The sequence below is a fragment of the Rhinatrema bivittatum genome, chromosome 17 (genome assembly GCF_901001135.1).
Source record: "Rhinatrema bivittatum chromosome 17, aRhiBiv1.1, whole genome shotgun sequence".
In the NCBI taxonomy this organism is placed as follows: Eukaryota; Metazoa; Chordata; class Amphibia; order Gymnophiona; family Rhinatrematidae; genus Rhinatrema; species Rhinatrema bivittatum.
This window is the reverse complement of record NC_042631.1, coordinates 14,533,607-14,561,218: the sequence shown is the minus strand read 5'-3', so window position 1 is coordinate 14,561,218 and position 27,612 is coordinate 14,533,607. Positions and strand designations below refer to the sequence as shown.

Genomic DNA, 27,612 nt, shown 5'->3' with positions numbered 1-27,612 from the left:
AGGAAACACCAAGCAGATAATTTGTAATATAATATTTAAGCCAGCTTTGCAATGTTTTACCCGGTGCGGTGGTTCTTTACGAAATTCACTGCAAATCTCCATGAATTGCTTTGGGTGGTGAAGAGTGGCCCAAGCAGGCACAGATTTGTTTCCCAGGGTGAGAGGTACCAGAATGAGTATTTGCAGAGAAATCGGTGTATTGTAGCTCTAGTACCTGCAGTACAGAGCTGTGACGTGAAGAGCTCCCAGGTCAGTCCCTTTGCTCAAATTTTATTTATTTATTTATTTAACGCTTTTCTATACCGACATTTATGATACATATCATATCATGTCGGTGAACAAGGGTAATAACATTAACTTTATCATTGAACAAGAGGCAAAGTTCTAATAAACAAGGTAGAGTGAACTTGGGAGCTGAGGTAGCAAGAGGCTAAGGACAAAGAAAAAAACTTAACAAACGGTAAATAGGAGATGCCTGGATATATATAGGGGGACTGTCTGAGTGGCTTTTAATCATGGTTCAGACCAGTTGAGGGAAGGCTTGTAGGAATAGCCAGGTCTTATGTTTTTCCGAAATGTTAACAGGCAAGGTTCCAGTCTGAGATCTGGAGGCATGGTATTCCAGATGGCAGGTCCTGCTGTCGAGAGTGCTCGTTCTCTGGTGGCTGTATGAAGGGTGGCTTTAGTTGTGGGGATGTGTAGGGTTCCTTTGTACACTTCTCTGATGGGTCTTGTAGAGGTGTGGAGTCTGAATGGGATCTGCAGGTCGAGATGGAGCTGTTTGTGGGTGGTTTTGTGAATGATGGTGAGGGACTTGTGTAAGATTCTGTAATTTATTGGGAGCCAATGTAAGTTCCTGATGATGGGTGTGATGTGGTCAACGCGGTTGGTGTTTGTTAAGATTGTGGCAGCTGCATTCTGGAGCATCTGAAGGGGTTTAGTTGTGGAGGAGGGGAGACCCAAAAGGAGGGCGTTACAGTAGTCTATCTTGGAAAAAAGCAAGGTTTGAAGGACTGTCCTGAAATCTTGGAAATGTAGGAGTGGTTTGAGTCTTTTTAGCACATGTAGTTTGAAGAAGCAGTCCTTGGTAGTGTTGTTGATGGATTTCTTTAGGTTCAGACGGTTGTCGAGGATTACTCAGAGGTCTCTTACTTGCGTGATCATGGTATTGGTAGAGGTCTGTGGAGGAAGGTCGGTGAGATTGGAGGAGATGAGGAGGAGATCGGTTTTGGCTGCGTTAAGGACCAGGTTTAGACTGGTGAGGAGGAGGTTGATGGGTTGGATTTCCCAGAATATGAGTGTTTTCGTAAGAGATTCTGTTATAGGGATCAGAATTTGTACGTCGTCGGCGTAAAGATAATGTTTTAATTTTAGGTTTGTTAGGAGCTGGCAGAGGGGAAGGAGGTAAATATTGAAGAGGGTGGGAGATCTCCTGGGCAGGTCCGCTCTAGCCCATACAGTTTGTCTTGTGATAGTAAAGCGAAATGGTGAGATTCCTTTCTGCTGATAATACAGGACCTTGCATCTCTTGGACAGTGTGAATAAAAGGCAGGAGCTCCGCCATAGATGAAATTGATGGAGACAGCGGAGTGAGAAAGGCAGTTGTTCTGTTGAAGAAAGTGAGGAGACATGGAGGGGGTTTATTGTGGTGGGGACTTGAGTTTCTTTACAGAGCAGCAGTGCTACGCTAGAGGATGAATCTGGTGGCTAGCAGATTATAGGTCACTTGGTCAGAAAAAGCACGAGATGAGCAATTTGTTGGTTGAGTTATCCACTGTCATCTGGCTATTTTGGCACAATATATATTCAGAAGCTTTAAATATCTTTATTTGTTATTTGTAAAATATGATGCATTGTTTGTTATAAAATATGAGCATTACACATTTGTACGATGGTCCAGAATCCCAGCTAGATTTCTGTTAAAATGCTTGGAAATCTGCATTTTTTTTTAATTCTGTTGTCCCATACCCTAAGTGCATAGGTGATATGTCATGTCTTTAAATATTTTTAAATAAATTTATCTTGAGTTTGCGCTTTTTATGGGTTTGTCTTTGAATCAAAATAGGCAGATTCAGTTACAAAGACTCTAAATTAGTCTAAACTATTCAATTTCCTGTTTTCTAGACCAAATATAGGCTTCCCTATAAAACTCAATCTCACTGGGTCTATCCCAACTACTGAAATGAATTCCTGCTGTTCCCTTTAGCTTTTGCTTCAGGATTTTGAAATCTTTCCAGTCGGCATGATTGCGGCTTGTTGTTTGCGAGTTGCGTAAAGGAGCCCTGCCTGCTGCTCCAACCCTTCACAGAGTATGAAGACCAATTATGACTATGCCTGCTTCTTCTTGGAATGAATGGAAGAACTGAATTAAGGGGACAATTTTTTAATTACCCACCCAGACCTGCAAGCACATTTTCAAAGGGAAATGATGCCCCGCAGAGTTTTCCTTTGAGAAACTGGGGGCCAGCAGAGACTCAGGGGAACATGCACATAAGGATTTACGTAGCCGCTTTCCCTTTCCCCAAGACAGGTCCAGATCCCCCTTTTGCTCTTTCTGCAGTTTCATTTACATTTCCTCAAACACTGCACATTCCTCCTGGTTACTAAAAACAATTCTCCTTTTCTCATAAGAACATGCCATACTGGGTCAGACCAAGGGTCCATCAAGCCCAGCATCCTGTTTCCAACAGTGGCCAATCCAGGCCATAAGAACCTGGCAAGTACCCCAAAACTAAGTCTATTCCATGTTACCATTGCTGGCTATTTTCTATTATTACCGCACTACCAATTTGGTTAGCTTCCCTAATTTCTCTTAGCATTTCACTGTCAGTCTCACCATCTTGACCAGGTGCCCCAGCAGATCCATTGCAAATCCAGCTGCATCAATTAACAACTGGAAAATCGCCCCCAGTCAATGCGGTAGAAAGTACTTGCATTCTCTTACAAAACTCACACTTTTGGTGGTGCAGGAAAGGGGCGGGGGCTGGAGTTAGGCCTCCTTAAAGCCTCATGTGAGGCTGCTCTGGTCCTCTCAGACCCCCTCTACTTGCAACTTCAGCTTGTAAGGAGATGAGAAAATCTAACCTCATTGTAAGTTGCTCTCTACTGGAGCTTTGCAACTTTGGAGTATAAAGTTCCTCTAGATATTAGGGCATTTTTTTCAGGAAAAAATGAAAACCTAGGCTCTCTGTGCCACAAGGGTAATGGATCTTGTTGGAATGGTTGATGAGTTCTACTTTTTCACTCAGATTTGTTTGCTGTTCAGTCTTGTTTATTTGTTTTATTTGTATTGTTTTGTTAATTTATATTGTTGGTTTTTAATTTACCTATATTGTACACTGCTCTGGGCATCCGTTTTTGGTCAGGTAAGCGGTCAAGGAATATTTAAAATAAATAAATGATTAAATCTTATTGATTTACTTGTAGCATTCCGTTGCATTGATAGGTTGATGCCACCTGAGCTTCCTCAAAGACCGTATGGCTCAACCCTGACCCCATCTCCCCTTCCCCCCCCCCAATCCACACCCCCCCCCCCCCCCCACACACACACACAATGCTGAATATCCCAATGTGCTCTTGAGACATTTCTCGAATAGTAAGAGGGAAGCGTGTCCAGCAATCTCCAGGTTTCTGGAGAAGGTTGAGGGGTAAGCAAGCAGAGGATAGCAAAGCTTTGAACTTGTGGAGTTCAGGGTTTAGAATTTGTCTACATGGAGACACAGTCAGTGCTCTAAGGAGGTAATTATGAGATCTGAGTCAGATTGCACCTGCCTTACTTTACCAGAGCCGTATCCAGCTTTAAGTGCATATCTTTTAAACTTAGAGGAGTGTCATGATCAGGCGGACAAAGGCTATTTAAAGTAACTAAATTATTGTAAAAAACAAAAGAAGGACTTTCTTCAGTAGCTTGTTAGTGAGCTGGGTAAGCAGCATGAATGGGGTCACAGAATTTTCAGCAGTTTCAGGTGATAGTGTGTGCAGTTCTGGGGTCGCTTTACGGGTGAACGGGGGGGGGGGGTATTTGAACACTGTATATGGTAGATGCCTTCTCTTCCCGGCTTTGCCCTAGTTTGCCTCTGATTGCGTTACAAGGCATGACTTTTATATACTGAGAAAAGTTATGGAACTTGTACTTCTTCACAGTATCTTGGGGATTTTTTTTTCTTACTCATATTTTCTTTCTAAAGAAAATTCTTTCATTGAGGGTGAATTTTCCAAATCCCCAGGCAGTTTGCAGGTCCATTGCACTTTATACTTGCAGAGCTGTAAGCTCCACTCCGTGGGTACAGAAATACCTGCAAACTCTGCACCTGTTTTACAGCTCGGGAAATGGAATTTCCATGCGCACTTTTCCTCCCCCCGGATCTCTCCCCCGCTTCCTTTGACTCATGGGAGAAGAGCACATGCGAAACAAATTGCAATGCTTTTCTCCCCACAGGGGAATGGAGGAGTGGGGAGCAATTTTGCAAAGATGGTTTTACGTGGGTCAACACCTCCCTTTGGAAATTTTCCCATGGCGAGAAGAGTTCCTTGTGTCTTTGCGTTGACTCCAGGGGAGGCTTGATTCATTTAGTAGATTTCTTCTTCTGGGAGAAGATGCTGCACCGAGGAGAATTATGTTCATTGCTGGCAGGTCTAAAGCACTGAGAAGTTTGTGTTGTACCATTGGCGAGAACCGTCAGGGACTGGAGGGCAAAAGGACGATTGATTTATTTTATTTTATTTATCTATCTATTTATTTATTTATTTATTTAGAGCTTTTCTATACCGGCATTCGTGATACAATCACATCATGCTGGTTTACAGGTAACAGGGGGGTGTAGTAACCTTGAACAATTAACAAGTGGAAAGAAGCAAAAAAGAGCGGGGGGAGGAAGAAGACAAAGCTAGAGTAACTTAACAGTAAGAAGAGACAAAAGTACTTACAGGAAGCAAGACTGTAAGTGACTGAGGTATGTGTTGGTCTCTCTTTGTATGTCACAGATCTGATATTTTTTTTACAAGCTAGGGAGCAGAGAAGGGTTTTTTCCTTCATCTAAAAACCAGAGCAAAGTTTACTTCCTGTGCCCTTGCTCATCTGTCACAGCACAAATCGGTGGTGACATTTTGAACTATAATCACGGAAAGAACGTGAGACTGTTTGGGAAAACTGGGAAATTTCATTTAGACAGAATGCCTGACCTTGATCTCCAGTGTAAATAGGAAACCTCTCCTGTGTCTAGCTTTGAGATATCATTAAAGCATTACTGCACTAAGAAATAACAAAGAGAGAGATCTCTCTTACACAAGAATGCTTTCTTACATTTGCTGTGGTTTTGCCCTTAAGTATTTAAGGATTAAAACTAAAAAGTGTGCTGTTTACTGGTCCTGACAGTGTCTGAGTAATGATGCTCCACTGAGGGGATGGAGCACAGATCGAGCACCACCTTGCCTGACCTCTTCAATTACTGTCACCAGCGTGCACACAGGAAGATGTGGCTGAGAAATGCTAAACAGTCCCAGCAGAACATGTGGGCATGCAGCATGTTTTATTTGTGGGGCACGCGTGGGCATGCCACATGCTCGGCTGCGGGGCATGCGTGGGCATGCCGCATGCTCTGCTGCGGGGCACGTGTGGGCATGCCACATGGGCACTGCATGCATGTTGTACACTCTGTTGCAGGGCACTGCATGCATGTTCTACACTTGACTGTGGGGTGGTTATAGCTTTGTTGTGTTTAAGGGGAAAACCCCTTATGTCAGGGCAGAATTTTTAAGGAGTCAAAAGAGGCAGGTTTAATTCGGGCACTTACATTAGTGGGGCTTAGGTTAGAATCTATTGTATTTGAGATTGTCTGATACTGCCTCTTTGTTAGCAAACGACGAGTCGTCTTATTAAACACATTCATTCCAGGCAATAATTCTACCATCTCTCAGTCTTGCTCTGAAAAAAAAGTTTAAATAGTTGGCGTTTCGTGGTGTTCCTGTCTTCCTTGTATTGAATTTCTGAAAATCTCGTGATGGTGGTGCTCCTGGGAAACACCTTGTGTACTCCACATTGTCCTTGTCCACTGAGTTCACCACTGGGTTTCTGCGGTAATCCAACCCGGATATTTTGAGTATGTCACCCACTGCTGTCAGTTTTCTGACATGGGAACAAGCTGGGCTTGCTTTCATCCTGCTACCAGTTCTCTTATCTGTAAGGAATCAAATTCCTGTCTGTCTGGGTCAGGCCGTCAAAGAATTTCTCTGTTTAGAAATTTGACTGTTTCAGTTCTCGTGTATATATAGACATTTTTCTTTTTGCAGGGTGCTTTCTTTTGCCACAAAACCTGGGGAAAATGTCTTGTTGTGTTACCTCACTTCCTGCTATTGAGAAGTCTGCATTGTTCAATCCGATGCAGTGTTTATACGCGCTGTGGTCACGGTATTGTTGGAGGATGTTATACAACCATTTATCAGAGTATGTCAGTAAACCCATTGTAAAAATGTCCTGCTAGTTAAATGAGGCTTAGATTTAATGAGGCTGCAAGAATGGAATGGCTTTTTTTTTAAAATCATAAATACGGTTCCTATGGCAATGTCACCAAGGTGCAGCCTGGTTTGTGTGAAAGGACGGGTGTCCATGGGAAGGTAAGGGGCAGTCAGAGAGCAGTTTTTCCACAAATGGTTTCCTAGCCATATTTGTGCTAAAAACTGTACATAAAATACAAAGAGGTGTAACTTCAGAGGAAGAGGCTAGGAGTACCCGTTGCCAAGCGGCAACAAAACCACGTTGGGAGATGCTCTGTAATGCAGGCAGGGAGCTGGAATGACTGTGTGTGTTTATTTGTGCATGTTGAATTTTTCATCTTTTGCCGTTTATTGGCTGGAAATTGTTAGGGTTGCTGAAAATACCAGCAAGGTCCATGTTTTCATCAAGTCACTGACCTAAAAGAGGCCGTTAATGTCTTGATTTTCAGCTGTTTTATGCATTTAAATCCTTTGAACATCATACCAGAGGTTGTGAGCAAAGAGGTTCACGAGTAACCTGCCTTCACATTCCATTGCAAGTACTGGGGGAGAGCACTCTGAATTGGGGCGGGGATAAAAATGATTTCCTGTTTCATTGGTTTTTACATTTTATGTTTTATTTTATTTTATGCAGCATTTTTTATTTTTGTTTTTATTAATATTGGGAATGTTCATTTTTTACATTATGTATGTTTTTATCGTAAACTGTTTTTGACTACGTCTAAGCAGGATATAAAAGAGATAAATAGATTAATGAAATAGAAAAAGTCTGCACATTATTTATTTATTTTCAGAAATCTCCATGTAAGGTAATGTGCACAAGTTACACCCTCTTTGGAGCAATTGTAACTTTGCACGCGCTAAATTCAGCGTGTTCCTAGCCCCTGTAAAAAAAACAAAAACAAAAAAAAAACCGCTGTTCACCCATACCAGGGTGGAGATAGAAAACTGAGTTTAAGCATTTCATTGTAATGGTTTATATATGTTTAAACAGCCAGTAGTAACATAGCTCTGGGTACATATGGGGGAACATATGTCAACTTTCAGGTTGATAATGTTAAAATGTAGATTTAAAAAATTAAAGCTGTAATTGTTTGCCTCTAATTTTGGAGGAGTCAGGGCATTCTAGTGATTGACAGGAAACCAGTAGTCCAGAGTTCAGATCTTCCACTGACAAATAATTGACATGGATCCAGCTTTCTTTATGACTTGTGATGTGGACAGGTGTAAGGGAATCTGGAGTAAAACAACTGAAATCCAGCATTGTTTCCGTTCTACAGATGTCAGGTCTTCGAATATCCTGATAATACATGTTAATTTCCAGGAAATAGACCTGAAAAGGTGCAGAGAAGGGGGACCAAAATGACAGGATGGAACGATTCCCCTATGAGGAAAGGCTAAAGAGGTTAGGGCTCTTCAGCCTGGAGAAGAGACGCCTGAGGGATCTATAAAATAATGAGTGGAGTGGAATGTGTAAACACGAAACCATAGTTTACTCTTTTAAAAAATACAAAGACCAGGGCACACACAAATAAATGATCAGGTGATAAATTCAAAACAAATAGGAGAAAATATTTTTTTTACTCAACACATAACTAAATTCTGGAATTCATTGCCAGAAGATGTGGTGAAAGATGTTAGTGTAGCTGGGTTTTAAAAAAAAAGTTTGGACAAGTTCCTAGAAGAAAAGTCCATAAAACGTTATTAAGGTAGACTTGGGGAAATCTACTTCTTATCCCAAGGATAAACAGCATGGAATCTATTGACCCTTTGCGATCCTGCCAGGTTCTTGTGAATTGGATTGGCCACTATTGATCATATCCAGCATGGCAAATGTTTTTGTGTTAAGGGCATAACCTTGAGCACACTCTCGGCACTGTGTGCAAATAAAATATTTAATAAAATGATCTTTCTCTGCCTTTTCTGTCATTCTTTTAGGTAGGGAAGTGGGAGCAGGGGAGCCACAGAAAAGGGGGGTGCTGTTGTGGGGGAGGGCACCAGAGGGGAGGAGGAAGAGAAAGGGGAGATGCCGTTGGGGTGGGAGAGAAACCAGGAGAGAGTGGGGGGGGGGGGATGCTGGGAGGGCAATTGGGGCGAGGGGAAGAAGATGCTAGGATGGGGGTATTTGGGGGGGGGGGGAGAAGGGGCTGCTGGAGAGAGGGACCAGGGGAGTGGGGATGCTGGGAAGAGGGTGGGGGGGGGGGGGGGGGATGGTGTCATTGCAAGGAGAATGGCTGTCTGGCTACAAATTGGATGGAACCACCTTGGTCAGCCATAACATCAGAAAGAGACACCCCTCACCCCTGATTGACTGCAAAATTGGAGGGTGGACTTCCTCCCATCGAGCTCCACTCCAGACCCATTAGATCCAATAAATCCAATGAAATCCAATAAAACAAAATAGTGAAGACCATTGATCCAATGTCAGCCCACATGCTTTGAAAGTATGCAGGCATGTTAGCCTGCAAGTCTGCTTTGAAAGTTAGCAGGAGTTCATGGCATGCACACACACATTCATGCATGATTTGGGAGCAGGTATAAATGTGCACACGTGCATTCATAAATCAAAAGCATACACAGACTCTTTCTGGGCGCACTTTTATAACTCCCGGGGCAATTGTCAAAAAGCCTATTTAGTCGCCCAGCAGTATGTTGGTTGGTTTTTAAAATTACCTCCATAAGAAGCACATAGTGGTTGCTACATGTGTGAAGCATGCTGAAATGGTTTAGCGTGATTAAGCCTTGCCGTCTGGCTTTCTATTGTAGAAGTTTGTTAGGGTTTGATGGGAATGTAGCGACGGTGGTAATGGATGTTTTGCAACATGTTGGACCCAACGTCTGGAAGCAAGGCACCTTTGTGTTCCGCATTGTGTATGCCAGTGCCATCCAGATGTGAAAGGTGTCGTCCATTTATCAGCAGGCAATAACTGGAAGGCTCTTGTCTCTTGTCAGTCTAATTTCTGCTGGCTGCTGGTTCTTGACATCCAGTGCTCCATCACGCATAAGTCGCCTGGATCCTGTCTCGGCATTGCTAATAAACAGCTACACCCAGGCCATATTTTCCGGTTCCTGTCAGCCCACTGCTTTCCTGGCTGAAATAAAAGTCCTATTAACATGCTCCTTCTCATTGGCTCTGACAGTTTGATCAATTAGGCCCCCTCGGTGGATGGCCTCTGTACTGCCATGACAAGAAGGTGAATATAAAGTGAATAGTTTACTCAGATAATGGGTTACCTTGGAATCAGATTTTGATCAGATCAGACTGACAAATTTGCTGTGTCTGAACAGAGGTCCTGCATTACATTTTCATCGTACAGAGCAGTGTATGACGGCTTAGAAACCGAGAAGTGTTACAACATACTGAAACATTGAAGTGAAGCTAAATAAAACAGAAAATGTATGAGAAGCAAGGAAAAAAGAGTTGAATATTCAACATGCCGTTGTGTTACTGTTATATCTGGTGTTACAGAAATCGTTTTAGACCAATATAGTATTTTTGCTGGTGATTTCAACAACTTGGATGCCTTTTATGTACAAAGCACCTTCCTCTCTGATAAAGTTGGATTATAAATAAGTACCTTTATTTCCAGTTTTTATTTTATTTTTCTCTGTAATTTATCATTGTTAGAGCAAGAAGGAAAGTTTTATATTTAGAAGGAAAAATGACAAGTCCCTTTCCATCGATTTCTCCTGCTTTTGTTGCAATAAATACTGATAAATTCGTGGAAAAAAAAATAAAACCTGAAAATGAAGGTCCCTATACAAAGCAACAGATCCTCTCTTCGAATACTTAATTTGCTGAAGTTGATTTTCAGAGTATGGTTGGAGTCATGAAGTTGTATATTTTGGTTCCATAGTTAGTTCTCCAGATTAGCATTCCTGGGCTTCCTTCTCACTGGGGCAGACTTGATCTCTGGCAGGAGGGTGTGTGTGCCTGGCATTTCTGAGCTTCCTTAACATAGTAATGATGGCAGAAAGGGACTAGATGGCCCATCCAGCCTGCCCAGCAAGCTTCCTATGGTAGTATCTGCTGCACCATGCAGGATTACCCCCATGTTTCGTTTAAGGGTAATAACTGCCACTCAGTGCAGTTACCCCCAAGCCTTATGATAAGGGTAGTAATATTTACAGTCAATCATAACCAAGCAAACCCATAAATTACTGCTAGGAATATTTTTACTGGGTCAGGAGCCTTCCTGATAATTCAGACAAGGCTGCTTGACGTTCTTTGCTTTAGGACTTGGCCATAGCAGCTGTCCTGTGTTTTTTCCTTTATGTCTGCATGTCAGTACCCCAGACCGTAAAATTCAGGGCCCATGTCGATTGTTGTCTGAATCCAGTTGCCCTCCGCCCCCACCGTCAAAGTGGGGAGGGATGTTATAGTTTTGACAGAAACATCAAGACTATTGCTTGAGGGTAGTAATCCCCATGCCTTCTGTTAAGGGTAGTAAGTGCCATGCTGGGCAAATTACCCCCATGCACCCTCTTCTTCATTCCCGTCCTCTGGCCTTTAAGGATCCAAAGTGTTTATCCCATGCCCCTTTGAATTTGTTGACTGTTTTCTTCTTCACCACCACCTCTGGAAGGGCATTCCAAGTGTCCATGAAGAAATATTTCCTGACATTGGTTTTGAGCTGTCCCCACCTGGAGTTTCATTTCGTGACTTCTGGTTTTACAGTTTCCTTTCCGACAGAAACAGTTCAAAGTTTGTGCATCATTAAAACCTTTCGGCTATCTGAAGATCTGTATCACATCTCCCCTGCACCTCCTCTCTTCCAGGGTTTACACATCATCTGTTAAGTTTCAGCCTCTAGCACGCGGGTGCACAAAGCTGCCTAGATTAGCATCCCTCGGCTTGGTCAGACTTAATCTCTGGCGGGAGTTTATACGTGGCAGGGCCACTCCCATCTACAGGGTCGATTTTGTATTTGGCTGAGTGGATGCACACATTCACTTGGTGTAATGTTTACACCTCCTCTTCAGAGGACTTAACTTGCATGCTTTCTACTCGTGAAAAGACCTTTTGCAAATTGCCCTGTTTATCCCCAGAACTTGTAACATTGGTTTCACCCAATAACAGGAGTTCAAAACGCTGGAGACCAGTTTCTGGGTGAAATATGCTCTTGGTTTATCAGCTTGAATTGTGCTGCTGTTTGCTGTAGAAGTGCGGGGTGGCAACAGTCCTGTGCATCTGTAGCAGGAGATATATGTTGGATTTCGAATGTGCGGCCTTTCCATCTGAGGCGGCTGCAAAGCTCCCCTGTTAGGGCTTATGAAATGTGATAGAAAGGAAACCGAGTCTGCACTGACCTGTTCTCCGAGGGTAGGCCGGGGTGCCACAAGCTCAAGAAGCCATTCAGGAAAGAGAAAAACCGAATACACTTTTTAAAATAATTGTGCCCGGAGAGACAAAGGAAAAGACTGAACTCGTAACATTTCAAGTGACGGCTTCTTTTCATGAATGATTTTCTTGTTAAGTAGATGACAAGGATTCGGAACTTTTAACGTTTACCATCAGGTAAGGAATTATTTTTTCTAGACTTGCTTTCGTATCCTCCCGAATAAATGCATTCCTTTATTGACAATAACAAGTTAAAGCAGCATGGCCTTGAGCTGTGCAGTAGCTGGACGCCTGGACACGTACACCTGCTATGACCCTTAGTCCTGGAGCTTGTCCAGATAAAATAGCCCTCGATGCTTTAAAGGAAGTGAATTTGTCTGTCCCAGGGCAGAACTTTCCTGGCAAATAGCTCTGTTTTAGCTGTTGTAGGCTCGAGCTACGGCACGCTGCCAGTTTTTAAGTAAGGTGGCCGCCTTTGCATACATACCTGCTGTTTTACAGATGTGCTGTACCACCAAAACATTGTTAATCCTCTGGCTAGGAGGATACCGTTTAATGAAATTGGAAGGCATGGATTAAAAATCAGTTGGTTTTTTTTAACTTGCATTTCCTGTCCTGATTTTCATTCTTTTAGCAAAGGGATTAATCCAGTATTCAGGTTATTGAAGTGGGGTTCTTTAATTCTCAGTCAAATGCTGCTTTAAAAAAAAAAAAAAAAAATTAAAAAAACCCACTCTACTTTCAAATCAGACTAAGAACTCTCCTGCAGCTAATGTCTCAGTAAATGGTTATTGCTCCTAAATTTATTGACATCTATATCCAGATGTTGTAGATTGTTTCATAGCCTCAGTGTTTTTCTGACATCGTTTGATGAGCTGACAGCGTTTGAAATTTATTAGGCAGCTCCAAAATACTACTTAAAATCCTAAAGAAAATTAGGCTGAAAGTGCTGTAGATTTTAATTAGTTTTAGAGCTAGTCAAGAGTGACTTAATCACCTCGAATGAGAGCATGAAAATGTGTGCATTTATTTTAATATAACTTGTTTAGTTTATAACTTTATTATGTTTTCTGTATTAACTTTAAAATAAAAAAAAAGCAATCTATCCTTATTTTGTAATGGGAGGTTATCCTCCACTGTGTCCGCTTTCTAATGCAGAATGAGGTTATTCCCCTTTTTAAGCTTCGGGCAAGGTGCTAAACCCCAGTCTCTATCAGGAAGTCAAATCAGTGCTGGTAACGTTCTTCTCTTCGTTCTCATCCCCCTGTTCAAATGGTTCACTTTAAAGTGCTAGTCCAGGCAGTAACTCTGAAGCCCCCACTGTTTTATCGCAGGTAAGATTCAGTGCACCCGACTTCAGCTGCTCTGGCGTCACTGATGGCATTCGGCCTTGTGGCCAGAGAAGCTTTACACATGCACGGACTGCTGTGGATATTCAGGTGTAGCTCTCCGCAGAGCCGCATGTAGAAAATGTCTTTGAAATGAAATGATTTGGGGGCTTGATGTGCATGAAGAGAGCTGCTGTCTCTCACCGGAGCCATTTCTAGCCCCTGCAGGGGGGGGCCGTCAGCAAGCTGCCCGGCACCAGAACCAGACCCTCAGATGACAGAACATAATTAGAGAGTTATTTTCTCTACTTCAGCCAGGAGATTCTGTTGGCTGTGATGGGGCGCTAGATATCCATTTGTATCTGTGTAGAGAGTGCTGTTGGCCTACACATGCCACACGGAAGTAGTGTGTATGGAATCATGAGTTAAAATAAATATGGATTACAACAGAATCTAAAATAAGTCCACAGGGATGGATGCTAGCCAGGGAGACTGGTTGCTGAAGCAAGAGCAAGGAATGCCATGACCTAGAGGTTAACAAACTGGCTTGAGAAAGAAGCGGGCCTTGGTTCAGTGGTTAGAGCAGCTAGGAACCAGGAGGCCAGGGTTCGAGTCCTGCTGTCGCTCCTTGTGACCTTGGACAAGTCACTTTACCCTCCATTGCCTCAGGTACAAACTTAGATTGTGAGCCCTCTGGGGATAGGGAGATACCTACAGTACCTGAATGTAATCCGCTTTGAAGCACTGAAAAAAGTGGGAAAAGCGGAATATAAAAATCTAAATAAGGCTGGGCTTCAAGAGTGAAACAGAATGGAAATAGGAAAGTGGCAAAGTAAGAAAAGGCCCCGAACTTATAATGTCTTAAACCTTCTCAGGAACACCTTATGAAGACTTCAAGGCTGCTGACCGTATAGATATCTGAGTAACTTTACAGGGACATTCAGTGGCACTTAAGCCAGATAAGTCCACCTCTGAATATGCCCCAGTGATGCCCCCAGTGATTACAGCTAAACCTACCTGGATATCACTGACTCCTCAAGAGCAATAGAGAATGGTTATACATTGCTATACTGCTGCTACCTTACTCCAGTTAGCTTGTCTAACGGGTGTTGGCGCCAGTGTGGGGAGCAAGGTCATTTTTATCATATTTGGGAATGCCCTAAAGTGATTGACTATTGGACTATGGGCTTAGATTTCATTTTTGAGGTTACAGGATGCAAGATCATACGAAATCCAAGATTACTATTACTCTTTATAGATCTCTGCATGGTTGATGAGCGGTTTGGCCGCCTGTTTCAGATTATAATTCTGGCAGTGAGATATGAATTGGCTGCTTGGTGGCGTAAACCTGGAGTTCCCCAGAAACTGAATGTCCAACTGACTAAGCTACTTTGGATACCACATGTAGATTGACAGCCCAGATTCATGATTCTCACCCACGATTCCAGAAAACATGGGGTCCATACATTACATGGCGAGAGGATCAGTGTTCATGATGATTCCCTTAAGGAGCAGAAGGAGGGGTAAGAGAAGGTAGTCTAGGGAATTTTGGGGAGAGGACGGGGGGAATTATACTGGAGGGGATGGGGTAAAAGAGAGACAAAGCTACAAGTTTATGTCATGCTTCTTTATTTGATATTGTTAGCTTACAGTTTTGGGAAAATGCATGGTATTGCTATTTCTTGTAACGTAGATGTGCATTGCATTGTTGTGCCTTGACTTTGCTTAATAAATAATAAATTAAAAAAAAAAAGAAATACCCACAACAGCCTGGTTTAAAACATTAAAGACCTACATCCAACCTAGTCTAAGACTAAAATGTTAAAGACTGTACATCCAGTGCCACTGAGCCAGATAAGTTTGGATTTATCTGGCTAAGTGGCAGTATTTGAAAATTTGGTTGTGTTCAGTGTTATCTGTTTAAGTGGTGAGCAGGATGGGGATGTTCCAGAACAAGACTACTTATGTGGCTCACTTAGCTGGATAAGTTAAATCTGCTATTGAGCAGGTTTAAAGTTGGCTGAATAAACTTACCTGGCTAAATCAAACTTATCCAGATATATTCAGTAACGTGGCTGCGCTGCTGAATATCCCGACTAAGGGGGTTATTTTCTAACCCTATCTCACATGGAAAGACCCTTTTCGCATGCGATAGCTAGATCGGGGCGGAGTGGGGGGCGGCATCGTAAACTTCGCTGGCAGCAATAAGGTAAGACCCCTTATCGCTGCCAGTAGCGCACCCAATAGCACCACCTTTTACGATGGCGCTATTGGGTGCGAAAGCCGACAGCGATAACACCGCGGTGGTGCGATCGGCTGCCGGCTTCTGCAGGCCTGCCCCCCCGCTACCACCGAATTCAGAGAGCTGCGCTACGTTAGGGCTGGATTTTCTAAGTTAGCTGGATAAACCTATTTGGCTAACTTTCCTAGATTGATAAGTTCTGAATATGGACCTCTAAAGACCTGACCTCCCCTGCTGATGTATGGAGGACACCAGGCAATCCAGAATAATTATATGAAGATTCAGAACCAGAATCACCAGGTAACATTTTTTAATATAAACATCCTTCCTCTCCACCACATGTATTTGAGTTGGAAATATTCAGTCAAAATAATAGGATAACAATTGGATGTAAAAAAAAATTCCACTTTTGACACTTGGGGGTTTTTACTTTTTAGAAATTATGCTGTTTTTGTCATTATATTTGCTGTTTATGTATATTTATTGTGTTTGGAGTAGAGGCTAAGTTCAGTGGAGTATTAGGACTTTTTTTTATTTTTGTTCTCATTTTTTGTAATTTTTATATTGAATTGTTTTGATTTGTATTGTATTTTTATGATTTACCTTGTAAACTGCTTTGGGCAGTTCAGTGGAATTGAAAAGGCAGACTATAAGTGTAAAATGCTTTTAAATGCAACTTAGCACAAACCCTGTGTTTACTTGAGTTACTTCGTGCATGTCCTTCTTGCCTACAGAAGAAAACACATTTTTGTATTTAATATGTGGCAGGTTTATTTCGGTGGTGAAATGCCTCTCAACCATTTTTTGTAGTTTCTCCCTTGTGCCTGGTGGTTTTCTTCTCTGGTAGCATCAAGGCCAGACACACTCAGCTGGTGAGGAGCAAAGCTCAGTTCTGTTCCTGGGTTGTCGTCTGGTTATGCAGCTGGAGATGGATGCTTGGAATGTATGAAAAGCAAAATAGAAAGTAAACCTGATTTCGTTGGCAGCTTAAGAGTTACATTATGAAAACATCATCATGATCATTCTTGCACTGATCATTGGCTTGGCTTTGAAGACTGCTCTTGGGGTTTTTTTATTATAGGAATGTTCTTTAAACCAGATGTGCCACCCTAACCTTATCATTAATGTCTATCTGATATCAACCATCGCTGGGCAGATTTAAGTACCATTGACTAATAGCTTTGTGCCTTAGCATACCACAAATTTTTCTAAGCACATCTGATCGAGTTCCTTTAAAAATATTCCACCTAGCAGGGTAGACGTTTCTTTTAATTTATTTACAAAATTATGTAGCAAGGTTACTGAAATCAAATATAAAATTACTTGAAAAAGAGCTGAGTATAAAAAGTGCTGTTTGCAGCCATTGAGCACTTATTTGTTTATTTAATTTATTTATTGTGTTTATATACCGCCTGTCAGTAAATCTAAATGGTATACAAATCTAAAGCATTCATAATATCAATCACAAAGAGGCAATAACAATCATAATTCTATACAAATATATCATAACACAAAATATAAAAACAAAACTCCGATTCTTATAGACCGCCGCGTTCTTCCTTCAGCACATAAAATATTGTTATTAAACAGGCAATATTTACCCCATCAAATATTCTTGAAATATTTCATTATTCAATGCCTTTTTAAAATGCTTTATAATCACCCAAAAGGCACATATTTTCTGGTAATGTATTACAAATCAGTGGACTGGCAATTGATATAGCCCTAACATGAGTAGGATTTAAATAAGCATCTTTAACTGAAGGAACTGATAAACATTTGTTGGCTGCACGTAATTCTCTCTGCGGCCTGTACCACTGCAATTTAGCCATCATCCCAGTCTTTACTCTAACATATCTATCCACTAGGCAAGGGATTTTAAACTCAATCCTAGCCTCTACAGGTAGCCAGTGAAGGTGACAAAGGACAGGCTTGCCCAGGATACTTGGGCAAAGCTGCTGTTTTTCAAAAGATAAAAGAAATGCGGCCAAGCAGAAGCTGGATGCTCTAAAGAATTTGTAATTATCCTCTAAAGAATTAAAGAGAGTTTTGTATGTGTGGGGGGGGGGGGGGGGGGGGTGAATAAAACTTTGGAAAGTTGGGGCACTGTTTGTGGGTGGTGTTTACCACACAGAAATAAGAGGAAACTTACCAGGATTTCTGCACACAGCTTATCTGTAGCAGCTAATGGAAACCAAGGTTGTTATAGCAACTGTGCCTGCTCCTGGGGGGCTGAGCAAGAAGGGTTTCGCATGTTGTGGGAGCTGCCTGGAGCAACTGAGAGGGTGAAACTGCGTCCAGGTTTGAAAAGAAATTGCGGAGATAGTTTTCAAACAAGTTATGCATGTAAATGTTGCATACTATTGTAGCAATTTTCAAAACCCATTTATGCATTTAGGGCCTGATTTTTAAAAAGCATTTTCAAGCATAATACTGGGTTTTAAGTGAGTGAATGGACTTGACTCGAGTAAGTGAGCTTTTGAAAATTGCTACAATATATGCTATCGAATTGCCCATAGGATTTACTCATCTAAGTGCACTTTACTTGTGTAAATGGCTTTTGAAAATTGCTACGATAGTATGTTACATTTACATGCCTAACTCCTTTTAAAATTGCCCCTTAAAAGTGCACCTAGAAGTGTAAAACCTGTTAATTCAATGACAGATATTGTAGCAATTTTCAAAAGCCCACTTGCATGTGTAAATTATCCCCTGTAAAGTCAAAAATTGCTATTTTTGACTTTCTGGGGATAGAATTATGTGTTAATTCAAAGCCTGAGTTTAAATGTCTGGATGACTGCATGTAAAGTTTGGCCTCTATCAATCTGAGGACAGAGTCAGATAAACTAAACTGGAGTAGCGTTCCAGAATTGCTTCGTTTTAGAGCCATTTTCAGAGAGTGTGAAAGCTAAAGAATATCCTGTGGCTGCAATGAAAAGTCAAAAGTGGGAAGCTGACCAGATAAATACTGTTCATCCACATTAAGATACAAAAGCCAAAGTGATTATTTGTTTTACATCTCTTTGGGAGCTATTGTCTGCTGCAGCAGGAAATCATTTGTTTAATGAAAGGGAGTATTTCAGCACAGGGTCAGGCTGAACACTGTAACATGTACTCCCTTTGGGAGAGGGAATTCTGGAGGTCTCTTTTTCCAGTGCCTGCTGTTTTGATGCAAAGCTGCTCATTTCTGTACACTGAATACACAGGCTGCGGTCTCTAGTAGTGGTTTCAGGCTGCAGTCTGTCTGTAGATACGTGGAAGAGATCATTACCCGCCAGTGTTCCCAGAAAAAAAATGATACTGTGGGCCCAATACCCAAAGCCTGTTCAGCACTATTTCGCCGGATAAGCGGGACTTATGTGCCTATGTAGCGATCGGTGAATATGTGCCTACATTCAGCAGCCACCACTTAGCCACATAAGAGATTTATACAAAACGTAGGCATGTACTGGACAGATTAGGGGTGGAGAGAATTAGCTGTTTAACTCATATGGCTAATTGTCGATATTCAGAGTCAGCCACATAAGTATGCGTGTAGGTTTAGATGCCCCATAGAGCAGGTCTAAACTTAGCCGGGTAGGCTTATCTGGCTGATGCCCACATTTTCAAAGCAGTACACGCACTAAAACCAGGGTTTACATGCATGGCCGGGCCGTGTGCGCACCAAGCGCATTTTAAAAACAGCCCAGCCACGCGCGTATCCCCTGGTATGTGCATCAGGGATGGCCTGCCTTAAAGGGGCAGGCTGGGGGCATGTTCTTTGGCGGAGAGGGTTGGGGGTCAGCCGGGACAGCGGCCGTTAGGCCCTGACCTGGGGAAGTGTGCGCCGGCAGCCGGCCAGCGCATGTAATTTACTTCTGCTCTAAAGGAACAGGTAAGTTATAAAACAAAAAAAATTAGGGTAGGTAGGTTGGAATTAGGGGTCAGGGAGGAGAGGGGAAAAGATAGGAAGGATAGTTAGGAGGATAGGAGAGGCCCTATTGCATCGCCGTGCATATGTTTTTTAAAATCCCCCCCCCCCCATTGCGCGCAGGAGAGGCCACCCACCCACACATGCACGCATAGACATTAAAATCCGGCATGCATGTATGTGCAGAAATTGTATTTTATAACATGCATGCACCAATGCGCGCATATGTTATAAAATAGCCACATCCATGTTTGCACGTCAGGAACTACATACACATGGATGGATGCATGCACGTGGGTTTGAAAATCGACCCCTGAGTGCGAATATATCTGCATATATTCAGCAGTTTTGCCGTGCTGCTGAATATACATTGTAACATAGCCGGATATGTTCTAATGGGCTAAGTTACTTACATGGCCAGCTTTGAATACCCCTGTAAGCCTGGGTAGGAGTGGTTGTATGGCAGTTTGCTGTAAAGAGGAAACTGAGAGATGTGGAGTGAGAGCTGCCTGTATAAATTGTACCAATATCCTTTTTGGAAGAAATTCTTTACTAGTGTTATGCAGCTTACCTGAAATAAACAGAGGGAAAAAAAAAGACAGGGATTACACTGCTTTTATTGTTTGTTTGCACCTGGCTATTTGAACTCACAAATCAACAAGATTTGAGATTTATGATAGAAACATTCATATAAACATTTCTTTCAGAATGTTTGCACGGGTAGTGTAGCAGGGTTTTGCCTTGTTTATTTCTCTAAAGTCAGAGAGCAGGTACCTTAAGGACAAGAGGACTGAAGATGCTACTGGAACAAAGGCTACTGCTGCATCCTATTAGAAATACAGACTAGAGATGCAGTCTAGAGACAGAGACTGGATAAACTGAAACATTTTTTTTTCCTGGGTGAGTTTGCTGGGACTCTTGAAATAGGAAAGACAAATTGAAAGGATCAATCGTTATAACACTGGCGTGCTATAAAAGATCTTAAATTTTGCAACCAGATAAGAAACAAGATACTTATGTTTTATGGTTCTGTGTGAAGGACGTTGAGTTTGCAGTATTCTTTGAAAGTTTTGAACTAAAATCAGAGAGCAACAAAGGGAAGCATTTCTTTTTTTTTTTTGTGGAACACATTTACTGCTGGTATAATTCATTAGTAATAACTGATAAGTCTTCCATTGTTTGATGTCTGTTCATTCGTTATGTATTTATGTTATGAAGTATCTTCTCCCAATTGCTAGAGTATGTTTTTGTAAAATGTCTTCATCTTAAAATAAAAGAAAAATATATTTGACATGTTACAATAACAAATCAAAAGTTTCTTGGCTCTTGCTTCTCCTGCCTACCTCTGGGAGACTGGATTGTGTGGGTTTCTGGACCCCTATAATTTACAGAACCTGATGGGGAAAAGGAGTTCTTTGTTTGTGGCAGCCGGCCAGAAAATACATCTCAGAAAAAACCTCTCTGATTAACAACCATAACAATTGCCATCAATCACTGTGTACGGGAGGATTTTTCCTGTCCTCTGGGTGGTAACAGTTTGTAATCCGCCCATCCAAAGTTCTGAGCGAGGGACAAGATTTAAATATATAATATTAAAGCAAAATGACATGAAGAAATCAGTAATTGGGTATAATAGACTGCATCCAGTGCTAAATATATTGGTATTATCCCGTTTGGCTTTGCAGCCTGTCCAGCGGTTCAGGACAGGCCCATTAACCATTACTTAGACAGGCGTAGGTGTCTGCACATACTGCTTCTGGGAGTAAGGAACCTGGAAAGGGCCTTCCTCTTTGGGATCTGACAACCCTTCCAGGAGACCCAGACTGGCCACTGTTGGAGACAAGATGCTGGGCTCAGTGGACCATTGACTTCTCCAGCATGGCATTTCTTGTGTTCTTATGTATGGGATGCTGGGCTCAGTGGACCATTGATCTGGCTTAGCATGGCATTTTATGGCGATGGACCTTGGTCTGACCCAGCATGACACTTTTTAGGTTCATAGTGAATTCAGTAGTGGAATTTGGTGCTGCTCTCATACATGCCATATATTTGATAAGTGCAGACTGGAATCCCTTTTTGGACAGAAAGCTGTAGTAATTGGTTTAACGTTTTGACAGATCTAAACAACTTATGCCTAATTTGTTTGTAATAAGTAAATAATTATGGAGGTAACTTTCAAAGGAGTTAGGCACCTAAAAGTAGCAATTTTCAGAAGCCCATTTATGTGCATAAAATCTTTTGAAAAAGACTCCCTCTGTATATCTATATTTCAGGTTTTAATATCATGTATTTGCTTTCTTTGTACGTACAAGAAGTGTGGGGGTAAATATTCAGCCACTAAACGGCTAGTTAAGTTAGCCGGATAGCCATATCCAGCTAACTTAACCAGGATATTCAGCGATGCAGCTGCGCCTCTGAATGCATCCGGATTAATTACAGTGAACTGCATATGTGGTATCCGGCTAGCTTTAGATCTGCCCTGTGATGCGTCTAGAGTTAGCTGGTTAAATTAACCTCCCCGGAACGCCTACCTCCCACCCCAGGCAAACCCTGTTATCCAGATAAGCCTTTTAAATATGCAGCTAAGCCATTTAGATGGGTAACTCTCCCCTTATGCTGGTGACAAGTGAATGGGTTCTCATTCAAATGTTCAACTCAGGTAGCTTGAGCTTCATTCCGTCTCGAGCTCTTTTTAGGCACCATGCAGCAGTGCTGAGGACGTACTGTCTGTCCAGTCATTTGCAAAGGCTGGAAGCCTCCCCAAGAACTAGGGATGTGAATCGTTTTCGTACGGAAAATGGCGCCGGCAGGAGATCGACTGCAGGAGGTCGTTCAGCGAGGCGCCGGAACCCTCACTGAACGACCTCCTGCAGTCGATCTCCTGCCGGTGCCATTTTCCGTACGAAAACGATTCGCGGTGGGAAATCGCTCCCTGACCCCCGCTGGACCTCCAGGAACTTTTGGCCAGCTTGTGGGGGGCCTCCTGACCCCCACGAGACTTGCCAAAAGTCCAGCGGGGGTCCGGAAGGACCTCCTGCCGTCCAATCGTGTTCGTCTATGGCCGCCGCCATTTTTCGGCGCCATTTTGGAAAATGGCGCCGGCTGAAGACAACAAGATTCAGGAGCAGGAGCCCGTTCCTGACCGCTGCCGTTCCGGACCGCCGCTGGACCCGCAGGTTATTTAACTCATTTGGGGGGGGGTTCGGGAGGGTGGGGGATTTAATTTAAAGGGTCGGGGTGGGTTTTAGGGGGTTTTAATGTGCCGGTTTTGCGATTTTTAGATTTTTAGATTTTTCACGATTTTTCACGATTTTTCACGATATTTTACCCCCCCAAACGGCAACAATACGATTCCCTCCCCCTCCCAGCCAAAATCGATCGTTAAGACGATCGAGGACACGATTCACATCCCTACCAAGAACAGATCTTTTTGAAACTTTGCAGGCAGGTGTATCATTAGGGTTCCAGCATGCCTATCACATTTGGGCCAGTCCCATGCATGGAAAGGGCTCCTGATAGCTGTTCCGGTAGAGTAAACCCCTTATGAAACGTGCTTCCTTTTGCATTGCACGAGAAGCGTACGATTCCTTCCACTTCTTTTCTCAGCACCTCCGCCCCATGTTATACGTGACAAGTGTCGGACTACATCCATCAGAATTCTTTGCTGTATTAAAAAAAAAAAAGAATGTAGCTGGTTAAAGAGCAACGGTCTTCTAAAAAAAACCCAAACAAACAAACAATGAGGTGCACGGGCTTATCGGACTGATTCTAAGCCCCGCCACAAAGTAGAAAAAATGAGTCAGTGCTGCTGTCTGAGCAGGATCGCAGCACATAGCAATCCCGACACAAAGGTTTCTAATGTGTCCAGTTTTTCAGCTAAATGCCAACACTTGAATATTTGGGGCACTTATTTGGATAAAATCAAATAAGTGATTGGTGAGTGGGAGAGTTGAGGTTTGGGTGGGAGGCATTTTTGCAGGTTGCCTAGCTGGGGGGGGGGGGGGACGGACGGACGGACAGAGGAAGGATGGAAGCAGGCAGTGACCTGTCCAACTTTTTTTAACAGGACTTGGAGAGGTTTGAGGGAGTGGGAATGGGAGTGGAGGCTCAGCCCAGCAAGGCACATCTTTTCTACATTGAGAAGGGGGGCTGGAGATTTGGCCAACAGCCCTGTATGCCTTTTTTTTTTTTTTTTTTACTGTTGCCACTTAATTTGCTATATTCATTTTTTGGAATATAAGTTATCCGTCCACACGAGACTGGATAATTTTAGGACTGCTCTGAGGCGGGTCTAATGTCGCCAGATATAGCTGAAAATTGGCTAAGTTAGCCGGATAGCTTAACTCTGCCCCAGAGTGCCTTTCTTTTTATTCAGCTAGATTTTAGCCAAATAAGTGCCCCAAATATTCAAATGTTGGCATTTAGCTGAAAAACTCTCAAGTTATCCAGTTAAATTGTTTTGAATACCTGCCCTATATTTTTACATATCTGTATCATATGAAGTTTGAGTTCATATATTTACTTTTGCTGGCTTTAGATATGTATTTTTTATAGTTGGATGTTTGTAAATTTTTTTGTTTCTTTGCTGGTTTTCTTTGGTCATTTGATAGTGGAATTGTAATTGTTTTCTATGTTTATTATTTATTGATTCACTTGTATCATGCTTAGGACATGGAACTCGTTAGTTGTGTAATTAAATAAACTGGATTTGGATTAAATAGATAAACTGGACACATTAGTATTCTGCAAGATATTACATTGGGGTAATATTGAATAGTCCCCATTATTTGCCGTGCCCGACGGCCAGTTTAGCCCACATCTGTTGCAGGCAAGTTTCAAAGGAAAACTTTGTGCATTCTTCCGCTTTGAAATTAGCAGTTGCAAAGTACATGCAGCAGCTGAAAGGGAGTAAAATAGTGCACAGACCTTTGAAACTGTCCTGACCCAAACACTCCCATGGGAACACTTCATTTTAGTCCTGCTAAAGGTATGTGTGCTGTGGCAAGTCAGCGGCTGCTTTCAGCTGGGCAAAGGAGGGAAATATTCAGCCAGGCCATGTTACCCAGGCTTTGAAAATGTATCCTCATTGGGGGTAATTTTATAACAGCCTGCTTTACCCTTAAGTAACACCAATTTTCAAAGTGAATGCACTCACATGCATACATTTGCTTTGAAAATGATCCCACAAAAAGTCCACGCACAGAGTTTGCACCTTTTGTGTGAGGAACTTTACGCAGGAAGTCTGCACACACACTTTACAAAATGGAAAAGGAATGTATGCAAATGCAGATCCCACCCAGACTCCGCCCCCAGATTGCCTCTCCTCGCCACGCTTAAAATTACATGCACATTGGCCAGACCCTTCTCCAAAAGGCCATTTCAGAGGGTAAAGCACTGTTTTACCCCCAGCATTCCTTGGACTATTTCTCTCATTATGCTTAGAGCTTGCAGAGCACATCGGAATTAATGACTGTGAAAACAAGAAACCATTCCCAAGCCCAGGGCTCAAAAAAGTTTGTGAAAGCAAATGGTGGGTGGTCCTGCATTTATCCTACCCTGGGATAATTAGCAGGTTCTTATTCATGCTCTGTGCCAGCTATCTTACTGAAACCATCTTTTCCTGTATGATTTAACTAACTGGTGTTAATTGGCTAAAATATTCCGAATGAGAAAATTGTTTCCAGATGTTGCATGGTGCGGCAGACCAGCAGCCATGTCATATCGGTGCCGGTATGTGACGGCATTGCAGTACTGTAAACCCAGAGGTTTTTCAGAATTCTTAGAAAGTGACTCCTCCCCTCCTCCATGCAAAAAAAAATAAAAAAAATAATAATAATAACTTTATTTTCCGGATTAATATTTATTCATAAGGAGTTTTCATGCTATTGTCCAGATTGACAGAGCAGAGAAAATAATACACCTAAGGAAGGACACTTTAATTTCACATGGGGAGACCGTATATAATTTCGTTTCAACTGTTACTGATGGTAAACACCCCTTATGCCTTCAAAACTGTTGTCTGATGCTGTGACAACGGCGGAGGCTTCTCCCGTCTCAGACACTGTACTTTCTTTTCTTTGCAAACGCCTACTTGTAATCTCTTACAAAGTCTGTGTTTTAGTAGCCTGCTAAGCTTGCAGCTGTGGTTTTGGAACGCGCCTTTCTTGTATTTGTGGCACCACATCTCTAATCTCCACATCTGCCCAGTGGTACTCTCGTCATGCAAATTGACACCGAAAGATATCCGTGTGTGTGCATGACGTCACGCTGGGCGCCAAACAGAGTTATCACGTTGACAAGTGGTTTTAAATTTTGTTTTTCCTCCCAGGACCCCGTGGTTTAACGGATGGGGCTTCAACCTCCCCAGAGGCCAGTCCTTACTAGACAAGTGGAACCTGATCCCCGAGGGTATCGATCTGCTAATGACGCATGGGCCGCCTCTTGGTACGTGAAAGAAAGATTGCAGTTTTGTCAATGTTGGTATGTGGAATGTAGGGGAAAGGGAGTCTTACACCCCCCAACCTCGATGAAAATAAAATTGGTGACCTCTTAAAGAAGCTGGAGATGAAGATGAAACTCTGTAGAGCTAAAGAGCTCCCAGGTGGTCTTCAAATTTAATTTTCTGATTTAGTGAAGCCAAGCATAATTGGATAATATGTACAGCGGGTTTAGCTGCCTTTTGAACTTGATAATTTATTTTGTTAATGGAACTTGTCTGGCAGGCAAAAAAAAAAATGGCAATTTCAAAGCTTTTATAATTTTTAGTGATTTTTACCTAGTGCCCAATTTAAGCTTTTTTTTTTTTTACTTGCGTCCAGACTTCCTGCGCCAAGCAGCTTGGATTGCTCAATGAGAATTTGCTGATTCGGGCCTGTGCGTCACAGAGAGCCCGGCGCCCAGGCCGATATTACATCCTAAGGATTTTCACCAAATAAAGAATAAAGCTTTCAAAAGCAGGCCCTCGTTAATCAGTGCTATCCTTCTGCAGGCGGAACAGTGCAAGTACAGTGGTAAAATCTGTCCCAGTGCAGGTCTAACCACTCGCCTGCCGGAGGTCTGATCAATGTGCAATGTGAAGGGAAGGTTGGCCATGGCCTGGCATCTGCCTGACTGAAAATGACCTTGAGCTGGTAAGGGCGAGGTCATTTTCACCGGGGAAGAACTTGAAAAGAGCTACCAATCCACGTACATGCCTGGCTTCTGTTCTTCAATAGTGTTACGGTAGATATAAAGTGTTTAAAATGTGTGCTGGGTTCCTGATAAAAAAAAATGTAAATACATTTTGTGTCCTATCGTGGGAGGCAGTAAAAGGGCAGCTTTGAAAGCCAGATCCATGCACCCTTCCCAGCCACCTTAAAGAGGAGGCATTGCTGGAGGGCACATTGGTCAGGGAGGAAAATAGCGCACACAGCTTGCACTGTCAAAACTGTGCGCATTGTTTGCCATGAAATGAATCCCCGCACAGAAACCCCATCCACGGGGGTCTGGAGGTTCATTTCAAAGTGAAGGAGTGCATGCACTTTTTTGCTTGGAAAACTGAAGCAAAGTCTGCAGGTTAAAAAGTAACCCACAGACTTTGTCCTGCAACCCACAGTTTGAGCACCGATAAGGCCCGGCACAAATTCGGCATCGCAGAGCGAGTTCATGCCGCTCGGAGTAAAGCACCTTCTTTTGACCCAGAACAAGCTCTCTCCTACGCTTGGGAGCAGCACCCCCTCGCCTTCCTATGTCACGTCTGACCTTAAGGGGGGGGGGAATCCCCCTCTGACCACACAGCCAAGAAGGCAGGGCTGCACCAGAGCTCAAGTTCCATTGTAGTGGCAGTGGGGAAGGTGGTGTAGTGTGGCCCTGCCTACACCTTCCATGGCAGTTTCCTACTACAGCCGCTAAAGTTTTTCTTAGCTTCATTTTCGTATTTAGCCTTATCATTTACATCTTTTGCAGTTGTAAAATTCACTAATTTCACCGCTCTTCGTCCTTCCGAAAATGTCCTTGTCGGCTTTCTGTACAGCGCAAAAGCTGTTCCCATTTATAAACTCTGCTGCTTTATGTGCTGTACATTAGGGGGGGGGGTTCACACACATTTCATAAAATAAAACTGCCCCTTTTGGAATCAGAGAAAGCCATCGCTCCTGCGTTTCACATAAGCTGAAGAACAAAATTTTGGAGGGAGGAGAGGGGTTAAGGCAAGTAGCCAACGCTGTCTTTCTAGCTTTCAGATACCTGTATTTCGGCACTGACCTCCTTCCCCTTCTCAGCTGCACTTTGACTGAAATTTAAGCTGGGTAAAGGACAGCAC

At 42.6% G+C, this 27,612-nt stretch overlaps 1 protein-coding gene across 5 annotated transcripts in view; it reads left to right on the top strand.

Annotated features, from left to right (window-relative positions):
* The window catches only part of MPPED2 (metallophosphoesterase domain containing 2), a 124,400-nt gene that overhangs the window by 80,307 nt on the left and 16,481 nt on the right, over nt 1–27,612 (top strand). For all 5 annotated transcript variants that reach the window (XM_029582972.1, XM_029582975.1, XM_029582973.1 and 2 more), the window contains exon 5: nt 25,642–25,757. In XM_029582972.1, coding sequence (XP_029438832.1) covers nt 25,642–25,757 — 116 coding nt within the window. The remainder of the gene's footprint in view (nt 1–25,641; nt 25,758–27,612) is intronic.